Source organism: Manis javanica, chromosome 3, assembly GCF_040802235.1.
Source record: "Manis javanica isolate MJ-LG chromosome 3, MJ_LKY, whole genome shotgun sequence".
NCBI lineage: Eukaryota > Metazoa > Chordata > Mammalia > Pholidota > Manidae > Manis > Manis javanica.
Window position 1 is genome coordinate 114,832,620 of NC_133158.1, and position 12,347 is coordinate 114,844,966.

The following is a 12,347-nucleotide window of genomic DNA, read 5'->3' on the forward strand; positions in this document are numbered from 1 at the left end:
AATATATAAAACAATGGTATCAATAAAATGTAGTTATCCTAGTTGTACAATTGACTCCTATCATTAATTAGTTTTGTTCATTTTTGAACTTCATATAAATAGAATTGTGCGTTGCTTTGCTGGACTTCATTTACTCAGTATAATGTCTGTGAAAGTCATCCATGTTGTGTGCATCAGAAGTTCATTCCATTTTATTTTATTGTTTATTGTTTTTCATACAATACTCCATTGCATGAAAACAAGACTATCTTCTGCTGTTGATGTACCTTTAGATTATGGGTAAAGCTGATCTGAATATTCTTGTACAAATCTTCTGGTGGACATATACATTCACTTATCTTGTATAAAAGATAAGAAGTCCATTTTTCAAAATGTTGCACTAATTTACACTCCCAACAGTGTGTGAGTACTATTGCTCCACATCTTTACCCACTCTTGGAATATTCACTCTTAATTTTAGCTATTCTGTGGCTATATCATTGTGTTTTATCATTGCATAACTTTAGAGTAAGTCCTCAAATTGGGTTGTGTAATAATTCTCCCAACTTTGTTCTTTTTTAGGATCATCTTGGCCATTCTAGGCTGTGACATATTATTGTAGTTTTATTTTGTGTTTCCTTAATGACACTCTATTGAGCATGTTCTTGAATGTTATAGTCCATTTGGAAATCCTCTTTTGTGAAGTGCCTGTTCAAGTCCTCTGCAATTTGTTATTGTGTATATACTTATTTTTTAAGTTGGTTTGTAGTAGTTTTTATATATATAGATAAATACATATACCTAATAACTTCTCTAGAGATCTTTTGATGATCAGAAGCTTTTACTTCTTAATTAAGTCAAATATGTATTTTGTTTTTTCTTGTTTCCTATGTAAGAAATATTTGCCTACTTGAAGTTAATGAAGATTTTTTCTATGTTTTCTTTCAGATGATTGAGTGTTTCAGATTTTCATATTTAGGTGTATATACTACCACTAATGAACTTTGTGTATGTTGTAAATTGGGGGGAAAACTCATTTTTCCACTACCGTTCATTTTGTTACAGCACCATTTATTGAGCAAACCATCCTTTCCTCCACTGAATTGTAGTTGTTCCTTTTTTGTAAATGAAGTGATTGTAATGTTTGAATTTCTTTCTTGACTATTTTTTAAAATTTTTATTCTTGTATATTTCTCATTTTCCTTGAGTAAGTCTTTGAAAACTTTGTGGGAAGTTCAGTTCTGGTGGTTTAATACCTCCACATTTGTTCTTCTTGATAATTATCTTGATTACTTTAGGCCCTTTGCATTTCCATGCCAATTTTAGAATCAGCTCAACAATTATCACAGAAAATGTCCACTGTGATTTTAAAGGTGATTACAAATCCTCAAAGGTAATATATCTCGTCATTTATTTAGATTTTTGTCTCAGCAATAATACAAAGTTTTCAGTTTAAACGTCTTGTACAACTTTGTTAGAGCTATTGCAAGGTAATTGGGTTTTTTTCCCCTTGATAGTATTATAAATGGTATTTAACTTCATCTTCAAATTGCTTATTAGTAGTATATACAAATACAATTATTTTTTCTATATTGACTCCATATCCAGGAACCTTGATAAATTCACTTATTAACTCTAATAATTTGCTTGTATGTTATTTTGGATTTCTTTATATATACATATAATTACATTGCCTGCTTGTAAAGAGAGTTTTACTCTTCCCCCAAGGTTTATTTAGATAAAATTGACATATAGCATTGTGTAAGTTCAAGGTGTACAATGTGTTGGTTTGATATACTTGTGAAATGATTATCACTGTAATATCAGCTAACACCTCCAGAACATAATTACCATTTCTTTTTTGTGTTGAGAACATTTAAGATCTACTCTTTAAGCAACTTTCAAGTATATAATGTAGTATTGTTACTTCTTATTTTCCAATTTTTATAAGCTTTATTTCTTTTTCTTGCCTCATTTCAGTGGTTAAAACTTCAAGTACTATATTGGATATTAGTGATAATCATTGGTAATTATATTTTGCTTGTGACCTCAGGAAGGAAATGTTCAATATTTCATCATTAAACGTGATGCTACCTGAAGGCTGTTCCCATCCTCCTATCTATTTCTAGTTTGCTGAAAGGTTTCTTTTGTTTCTTCTTTTTAATGATGTACTGAATTTATTATTAAAGTATTTCTCCATGTCTATTGATATTACCTTCTAATTTTCCTCCTCCGAATGTTAACATACCAAAATAAATTGATTTTCAAATTCTTGTTCTTTTAAAATAAACTCCATTTGGTAATGATGCATTACCTTTTTAATATGTCACTGATTTAGTTATTCTATTTCAGTATAATTTCATCTATATTTATGATAGATCTTAGCCTGTAATTTTATTTTCTTGTAACATACCTATCAGACTTTTAAGTATTTGAGTATGCTGATTTCATAAAAATAGTTGGGAATTTGAGTTTGGGCAAGAACAATATCACCAAATATCTACCTTAAATATTTGAAGTGATTTATAAGCCATCTGGGCTTCAAGATATCTTTGAATAAAGACTTATAGTTACACATTAATTATCTTTAATAACCATAAAAATACTTCAGATTTATTTATGGCTTACTAATTTTATTAATCTTTCAAACTTAGAATTATTGATTTTCTCTATTGTATGTCTGCTTTCTGTTTTATGTATTTCTGCCCTTACCTTTATAATTTCCTTCCTTATATATTTTAAGGTTTAATTTGCTGTTCTTTCTATAACTTTTTGAGTTGGAAGCTTACTTTGTTGATATCAAATATTTTTATCTTTTTTGACATATACATCTAAAACTATAAATTACTCTCTGATCACTGCCTTAAATGCGTCTCACAATTTGACTTGTTAATTTTCATTTTCATGCTGTTCAAAAGTTTTCCTAAAGTAATTTCTTACTTGACTCATGTGTTTAGAAATATGTTGTCTAATTTCCAAACATTTGGGAAACTTTAAGTTATCATTCTGTTGTTAATTTCTAGTTTAATTATAATTACACTCTGTGTTACAGAGTGTAGTCAACTTAGGTAAATATTTTATGTGTGCTTTAAAAGAATTTGAATCATGCCGTTTTGGGCTACAATTTTCTCTATTTGTTAATTAGATCATTTAGCTAATAAAATTGTTCAAACTTCTTATATTCTTACTGTTTTATTTCCCCTGTCTGATGGTTATATCAGTTAGTGAGAATGGCATGTTAAAGTCTCCAATGATAAGAATGGATTTAAAGTTCTATCAATTTTGCTTTACAAATTTTGAAACTATATTTATAGGTACACAAAAATTTAGGATTGTTACACTCCTCTGTTGAATTGATCTTTTAGCTTATGAAATGTACTTGTCTTACATTTCTTTCCTTAAAGTCTATATTGTTTGACATTAATATAGTTATAAGCAGTTTTTTCTTGTTACTCTTTTCATGGTATATTTCCCTGTTCTTTACATTTAATGTGTGTGTCTTGTAAGTAGCATATAGTGGGTATTCTTTTATTATCTAGTCTGACCATCTTTGCTTTCAATCATAGTATTAAGTCTACTTCATTTAATAAAATTACTGGTAGAGTTGGTTAAAGTTCATAGTGCTGTTACTTGTTTTCCATCTGTTCTATTTTTGTTCTTTTCTTCTTAACATTATGTCATAGTAAGTCCCATGTTTCTACATTGACTTTATACATTTTTTTCTAATGGCTCCATCATAGCTCATTGTTTTCATGTTTCACATCTTACTGAACCATTATCTGTCATTTGGTTCTTCCAACAACTTTGCTATAGATAACATTGCACTGGACATCTGTGTATATATATATATATCACTTTCTACTTCATGTATTATTATCCTTAGTGTATATTTCTGGCATGGAATTACTGATTCAAGAGAAAGAAACATCTATATAATTCTTGATATCATTTGTTACCTCACTTTCCCTAAAGAATTATTCTAATTTACAAAGGTTATTAGCAGTATGTAACTGTAGTGATTTAACAGTAGTCTTGCTAGCAAGACTACTCTTTTAATAAAATTCCTCTTTTAATAAAAAAAATTGTTGTATAGAGAAGAACTTAAGGGGGACCAGATTTATGATTAGCAATGCCATTTCTCTGTGCAAGTAACACAAATAAAAAAGTAAGTCATTTACAAAGTATTCATTTCAGCTACAAGCAGGACTAAAATTCCAAACTGCTCTCTTCTGTTGTGCATGCTTGGACTGTGGCAATAAGCCCCTGTGAGTAACTGAGTAAAAGAATGCATATTTATAACATAATATTTGAGTTGGCATATACATTTTATTTGAGCCTAATAAAACTATAATTCCATTCACAAAACCAGCACAGGTTTATAGAGTCAGAGGGAAGATCAGAAAAGAAAAAGAAGACCTAACTGAAAATATGCTTAAAAGCAGAGTGGACACATTTTTCTAAGTTACGTTTAAATCTTTAAAAAATCTGAATAACCTCAAAATAGAGTGGCTGCATCACTAAACTTAATTTTTTTCCCAGGTGGGTAACGTTGAGCACTGGAAAGGAACTCTTAAAATTGTAATTACTTTGCAGAGCACTTAAGGAGACATTATCTCATTTGAGCACAAGTACCCTGTAAGGCATGTATTTCTAATTGTTTTGTCAAAGAGTAAACTGGGATTCCCTAGAGGTGAAATTATTTACTTAAGGTCACACAGCTAATAACTAGAAGAGCAGTGACTCAAACTTAAATCTTTGCTTCTTAAACCTGTGACCTTTCCTCTCCATTTAAGGATTTACTTTCAACAACTGTTATTAAAATCTTAATCTACTACAGTTACTTATTAGAAAAAACTAATGAAAATGACCATATTGAAGAGGAAAACTTTTTCAAAAAATTAAGCCAATAGGCTTCTTGTAACAAGATCTAAACTGGCATAAAATTCAAGAGAGTGCATCATTGAAAAGTACTAGAGAAACACAGTAAAAACGCATTTTATTGTCATTACACCTCTGTGATCTGAACACAGGGACTCAGAGTAATAAAACACACACACACACACAAACAACAGAACCAATATAACTGTGTGGTAATGATGTTCACAATCAGCTTCTCTCTGGGTTTTCCAAATACACTAAAAATCTAGTTTTTGAAATACAAAAAAGCAATTCTCTGAAACTTTGTTGTAGAAGATGGAAACTAAAAATTGGCTTTAAATAAACACATCTACTGTTTTAAGCTATTTGTTTTCTCCTAAAACCATATCTCAAGTCTTAATTCATGACAAATATTAACTAAGCTACTGCTAAAGGTTGAGTTATTTAGGCATTTCAGAGTACTCAGTGTAAATACATATAAGCTCTGTTTTGAAAATGTTTCATGTCCACAGATTATCTCTTAATTCACATCATCCTGCTGTTTTAAAAAGCAGTATACCTATTTATACTTTCAGTCCTTGTCAGTCATATTATGATAAACAAAGCTGAATTTGAATAGAGCTAGATAAATGTGTGGATCATATCTGAGATTATTTTTTCATCTTCCTCCAGTAAATTCATATGAACAATTATTTTTAAAAATCTTACACCTAAATACAGTAAATCTGGTCCAAAACATGAGGTAGTTTATAAAAAACCAGAGATGTATTTAGAACCAAATCAGTCTGCCCTCTTGTCTAATGTTTCAGTTCCATATGCCAGGGCAGCAAAATGAGTCTTTCTTTTTTTATTATATCAGCTGACAGCTGTAAGCAATCAGCCTGATTCAACCAGCTGAAACCAGATTTGTCTCCCAAACAACACCCCGGTATCTAAAGTTTGTGTTTCTTGGAACAAAAGGTTATGTTTATGTGAAAAAAGAAAAATAGAGCCGTATTTTATTTTTCTCCAGGAGGTGTTTGGTTACCGGACCCAGAATCTACGTAGAGCCCTGTGCTTTATAATATCTGCACTGACCTGTGGGGTCCTTCTGCTGGTGTTCTACTGGAAGCCCCAGTGGAGAGTGTGGGCCAGCTGCATCCCATGCCACTTGCAAGAAGCAGACACTGTATTGTTAAGGACGACGGTGCGTGCCCTGCTGTGTCATAGCTGTGGTACAGTCAATGACTGGCCAGCATTCAGAATCAATGTTCAGCTATTTAAAAGTTCCCCTGTCCTCAAATAGGAGATGGCAAAACTATCCCTACAATCTACTTGCCATGTCTTAATTTTGACCCAGAAGTGAAGCACATTTCCTCCATTTTAACCCCAGGGAAATTTCTACCATATCAGGTTAATTGTCACTGCTCTCAGCCAGGACATGAGCAGTCTCTCAGTGTCCTAACTCTTAAAGAGTAACATGGGAATAATCATTCAGTTTCTCAAAAATATGTATTTTGAGGGAAATTAGACAATTTAAACATCTAGGTGTCATTTTAAGATATCCAGAAACTATTTGCTAGATACAAAACTTTCCTGCAAAGTGTATCTTTGTCTTTATCTTCTGGCACAGTGATTCTCAAATTTTAGTGCAAATCAGAATTACCTGGAAGGCTCTTTAAAACACAAACTGTTGGCCCCACCCCAGAATTTCTGATTCAGTAGGTTTGGGGGTGGGGCTGAGAATTTGTATTTCTAGCAAGTTCTAAGACAATGTTGATGTTCTTGTCTGCAGCCCAAACTGGAAGCACTGGTCTAGCACTTGGTAGGCATTTAGTTGATTGTGAGCCTTACTGAATAACGTTTGAGAATTTCACAGGCTGGATTGTGTTCTCTAGGATGAATTCCAAAGATACATGAGGAAGAAGGTGATCAGCCTCTACTTACGCACACTGAAGTTTCCTATAAGCAAGAACCCGGAAGAACCACTGGTGGCTGACCGCCACTCTGTCATAAACCAAGCTGTATTGAAGCCAGAATTAAAAGTAAGTGATTTTAAGAGTGCAGTGTTTTTGGCTGTTCTTGCTAAGAAAGAACAAAGTTCTGAATATCACACTGCTGGGCTGGGATTTACAACTATTTATCAAGAAAAGTGAGAGCCGCATGGGAACCTATATTAAGCACTCCTCACCTCCCCAGATGGGCTTTTTTTGGGAATAACATCTGTTCTGTCACATTTGTAATTGTAGCTACGATGTATCCGAGTGCAGAAAATCAGGTATGTTTGGAACAACTTGGAGAAGAAATTTCAGAAAGTTGGGTAAGTCCAACTTTTCCTCAGCACTCTTCAGGATGTAAGGAAGAAGAACACTGACTTGTTGATACTGTGAACTAAAGTGTGTTTCCTGTCTGACCACAGGTCGCTGGAAGACAGCAACTCCTGCTATGACATCCATCGTACATTTGGACTGGGTCTGACCAGTGAAGAACAAGAGGTCAGGTAGGCTTTGTGCTCCCAGAGAGGAAACTCTGCCAGCTGAAACTGAAATATCAAAGCACTGATATCAGCAAGGTGTTGACATGATGTTTCATCAACTTCATATAATCTCATTCATTTACCAGCATCAGAGAGATGCTATAAATTGTTTTCATCTTAGGCAAACTTATTAAAAAGAAAAGACTAAAAGAACAACTCAATCAAAAAACATTTGATATTTTCTCTTAGGATTCTATAACGGTCTGTGTTATCTTTTTTTCATTCTTTTCTTAAAAAATCATGAGTCATCTTGGAAATGTCACCTTCTTAAACCTCCAGATCTTCTGTGAGAGAAAGACAGTATCCTGATTGTGTTTTCGTATGGGAAGCAGTCCTGGAGATGATGACTTTGTTTGCCCAGTTAGCTGTGTTGTTCACCACTGTATTTACGACACCTAGAACAATGCCCGAGTCATGGTAGAAGCTCAATAGGTATTTGTGGAATGAATGAATAAATGAAGGCATTCTTTGATCTATTAACTAAATGCCTTTAATATGTCAGGCACTTTGCAAGGCACTAGGGAGCTAAGGATAAATAAGACTTGGTCATTGTCCCAGATGCTCACTGACTAGTGGGAAAGAGAGACAACAGGGCACAATCATGAGAATGATACCTAAAGATGTACAGAGATTAGACAATAGCAGCATAATGATAGCATAGGAAATGTGTATGCTACTCAGTAAGTCTCAGTGACCCAGATGCCCTGCTTCCCTCACCTGTAATTTGAAATAGTGAATACTGATGAATCTGAAAGTAAACCATGGCAAGCCTTCCCCAGAATCTTAATAATCACCTTAATTTCTTACCCAATTTTAGGAACACTACCTGCCTCACCTTCTTTACAGTCTATTTAAAACATGAATTCTCAAACTAAGAAGCAATCTGGTACTTAAAGTACAGGTTCCTGGACTCTGCCCCTTCATGCATTAGTGGGTAGGAGCTACGGGTAAGGGTGTGAGAAGAAACATGCATATTTAGCAAGCACCTCCACAATCCATATCATATGTATATCACATCTGAAAATTATTGAACTGTTGTTTTTAAGTTCTCCCCCTGCCTGAACACTATGCAAAACAACCAAGCATCCACACTATAACAATATTGCAAGATGCCTTAGAAATGGTATCATTATGTAAGATTTCAGATGCAATGCTTACTGCACTGAAAAAATAAAAAGTCCTCAAAGTCATTAAAAACATATTGGTTTACTAACAGTAAGCATAAGACATTTAAAGGATTGATCTACTTAGGAAATCTGGTTGATAAATATAGATATACTCTCCCTGAGAAACTATTTTCACAGGGAAGGTGTCCCATCAGTGTAGCTACCTCACATTTGTCCTTGTTTATCAAGTGCCTAGCTTTAATAAACATCATACAGAATTAAATTTAAACCCAGTCCACACAGTAAAGAACTTGACAATCTAATAAGCAAGATGAAGAGTATAGTTTCCCAAATATGAAGAGTAGAGGAGATAATCTACTTGTAAACACATAGGTATATTTTATTTTGTAGGCTTTTCTATCTGGAGGGTAAAGAGAATAAGCAGAATGTGGAGTATTCCTGCCGGTCCCCCACAAGTATCTCTCTTCCTTTTTTAGTGTAAGACTAAGGCCTTTTCTCAAAAACTAAATGATTGATGGATCGGTTGAGTGAAATCAATTTCCTAAATGTATTTGAGCTTGCTTGTGTGCGAAGCTAGGATACCATATGAGAAATAAAGGATGGGGGTGGGGTGGGGGCGGTGCATAAATAGCTCAGATAAGGAGAAGCCACAGACTCTAAATGCAACCTTCTCTTTTGGCTTCGGAGCAGCCAGACAAAGAGGGGAAATGAAGAGATTTACATAGTTCTCACTTTTCAGTAGCAAAAAAAGCTAATCAGGACATCAGGAGAGTAACTTAAACACAGAGAGAATTGTCAGAGGGCTTTATGAAGAAAGCAGGGGAATTATTCCAGGAGATTCCTTGTTCCCGTCTTCACTCATTCATGATCTGAATGCATCTTTCCATGTTAGAACCTGTCCTTGACAGGTCCACAGACACTTTTCATAGTTCTCTTCTCTCATGGAAACAGAGCCTATGAAAAAAACACAGCTACCTCATCTTCCATCTGTCCAAGTTGTCTTCTTATTAGGTTTTAAGTCGAGTGTCTCTTTAGCTTCTCACTCATCCCACCATGCTCCTGCCTCCCTGGTTTAGCTTGAGAAGAGAAGGGAAACTTCCTGGCAGTAGAGATAGCAAGCATCTCTTACCTGGGGGTCAGCTCCAGACCCATCACCTTATGGGTAACCCCACTCTCTGGAAGAAGAAAAAGACTTTGATGGGTAGAGTTTGCCAAATCCTATAATGGGAATGCTCCAACCAAGACTGATTTCAAGACATCAGTGTGACGTCACTGAACCTGGAACTGGGAAGAGATGCTCACAATTGGCTCAGTGATACTGCAGGGCCAGACTGTGTTAGCATTTGTCACACCACTGAGAAAAAGGGCATGTCTGATAGTACTGGAGGAAAGGAATCCAAGTGACGGGCAGCAAAAGAGGGCAGGTTGGTCATCAGTGCTCAGCTCCAAGCTCATAGAGGCTGTCTAGGAGAAGAGAGCCTATCAGGAAAGAGAAAGAAAAACAAGAAGGAGGCAGGAGATGATAGAGAGATTAGGGCCCCCATGAGACTCTACTCTCTTACTGTTCACATCTGGTGAGAAGCAAAGGTCAGAAAAGAAATCGTACTTCTATACCATGACCTTGATCTTGAAAGCTCCATGCTAGAAAACAGCCCAATTGTAGATGCTTTCCCATCAGATAGATGCTTTATGAATCAACAGGGAAGGATTGGTTGGAGTAGAGGAGAGAGTCTTTACTCATTCTGCTGGAGGCTCATAAAACTGTCTCAAATTTAGAAGTGAGTAAGTTACTTAAAAATATAACCCACAGTTCAGTGGGTCTGGGTCCATTAAAAGAACAAAATTATTTAACTCTAAATCCTTGGTTCAGAGCAAAGCCCTATGGCAGCATCAGTAAGCCTACATCCTGGGTCTTCCTGGCAAGATCCTGCCTGGCATTTCTCCTCCTCCACCTCTACCCAGATGTCCTCCTGGTCCTCTGCCTTCTGGATCCTCCAGCATGAAATATTCTGGGCACTTCCCCCAAAAAGCTGACTGGAAGTGTCTCATGAAACTTACATATAGGGCATGAAATCCTGTAAGAACCTGACTTTCTCTCAGACCATCTGGAAATGTGCTTGAAGGAATGAGAGAAATAGAGCAGTCACAGATGAGGACTAAATGTGAAACACAAATGACTTTCACGTCATTTATAAAATGAAGCTTCTCTGTATAAACGGCTCATTAAAGTATAGAGGCAGGTTTAAGGACTGCTAGAGATTTTTTTCCCCTGGAAAGCAATTTCTCAAAACATGCCAATCTTTTCATTATTATTCTTTTAATGGGAGGGTTCTAAGACCAACATCGCTGTTCTACTATATGACCATACCCAAATCCCAGCGATCGGATGCCATTTCTTTTCGTCTGTTAATTTCTTAGGTCTCCTTTCCTGTATAGAGCAGGAGTGTTAGGGGGGTGCAGGAATGGCTTGCAGCGTCACCTGGGAACTACTTCAGACTCTATAAGCCTGTTTCCTAAAAATCCCCAGGTTCCCGGAGGTGGATCATGCAGGGTCCCCTGGCTCAGCATTGACTGTCTGGGAAACTGAAGGTCTCCCATCCTCTGTTGACGGCTTATCAAATGGAAGCCGAGTGGCCATGTGTAGTCTGAAAAAGTGATTCTGGCATGGTCCTCTTGTCCCCTGGAGAACCCCCTGGAGCCTACTCTTCACCACCTGGAGCCTAAAGGGCCTGGCACACAACATGTTCTCATGAATAAATTGATAAATGAATGAATTAACAAGTAGTCAAACTGAAAAGGGACATAGACCATCCAAAAGAAAGTATTGCTAGTCATTCATCTTTGTTTTTCAAAAATAAATACATTCCATCAGATTGACTAACACCGCCCGGTGTCAGGAGCCCTCAGTGCTCCTTCACGTGCAGCTCGTAGGCAGTGCAGAATTGCTCTCTGCAATTTCCCTGTTATTAAGAAATTCTTTAATCTTCTTTGGAGAGGGACATTCTACCTCCAAAGCAATTATTCCTCTAATAGATAGTTCTGAATATTAGGCAAGTCTATTTCATTTTATTCAGCCTAATTAGTTCTGTGAGACCCCCTGGAATAATTTTAGGGCCTCTTTTCCCTGTCAGCTGGTCAGATTTTCAGTCAGAGCATGTAATCTCCTTTGTTCCTGGGAACTTTTCTCATGACCCAGCATCAAGCCTCATATTCCTTCTGGTTGCTCAGTCACTGGGCAATGTCCCTAAAAATTCTGCTTGGTTTGTGCCGAGACTGAGATGGGGAGACGATCCCTAAACAGAACATGATTCTGGTAGGAGATAGCAGAAAAGGTGCAGCAGCCAGGTGCATACCAGGCTGTGAGTCGAGCAGGGCCCAGATGAGCCCTAACTAGGAAAATCCACCAGGAGGTATTAATCCAGCAGACGTCAGTTCCCATGGGAGCTGAGCTCCTCTCCCTTTAACAGTGACATCAGAAACCATCTCACCAGACCTGAATGACAAAGCATGGGGTCCGGAGCCTGTTCCTCTCTGAACTGACTGGCCCCAGCCTGTGTGCTGCCATGGTTTGTAAACCAGGGAGAGAGTACTGTAGACAGGGTCACAAGGGTCCTCATTAGTTAATTCCAGTATTTAAGGACGTTACCTGTCTCAGACCCCATACCTTTACATGGTAGAAAAACAGAGGTGAAAACCTTCCATCCCTACCATTAAAGAGGGACTAGGAAATTTTTGGAGAAAGGCATATAACTAACTATACGTTACAATTCTAAGGGACACAGCCTGTTACTAAGAAAAGAAGGGATATTGGAGGAGAGGAAATTACAGTTAATTGTGCCTGTGGGAAC

At 36.3% G+C, this 12,347-nt stretch overlaps 1 protein-coding gene across 5 annotated transcripts in view; it reads left to right on the forward strand.

Moving 5' to 3' along the window:
* ATP13A5 (ATPase 13A5) overlaps positions 1 to 12,347 on the forward strand; it is a 103,738-nt gene that overhangs the window by 8,336 nt on the left and 83,055 nt on the right. For 4 of the 5 annotated variants that reach the window (XR_012129289.1, XM_073231903.1, XM_073231905.1 and 1 more), the window contains exons 2-5: positions 5,870 to 6,043; positions 6,735 to 6,881; positions 7,086 to 7,156; positions 7,256 to 7,336. Coding sequence is in view for 4 of the 5 variants with exons in the window: in XM_073231903.1 (XP_073088004.1) it covers positions 5,870 to 6,043; positions 6,735 to 6,881; positions 7,086 to 7,156; positions 7,256 to 7,336 (473 nt within the window). In the remaining variant the exon portion in view is untranslated. The remainder of the gene's footprint in view (positions 1 to 5,869; positions 6,044 to 6,734; positions 6,882 to 7,085; positions 7,157 to 7,255; positions 7,337 to 12,347) is intronic. The other variant, XM_073231904.1, reaches the window with a different exon arrangement.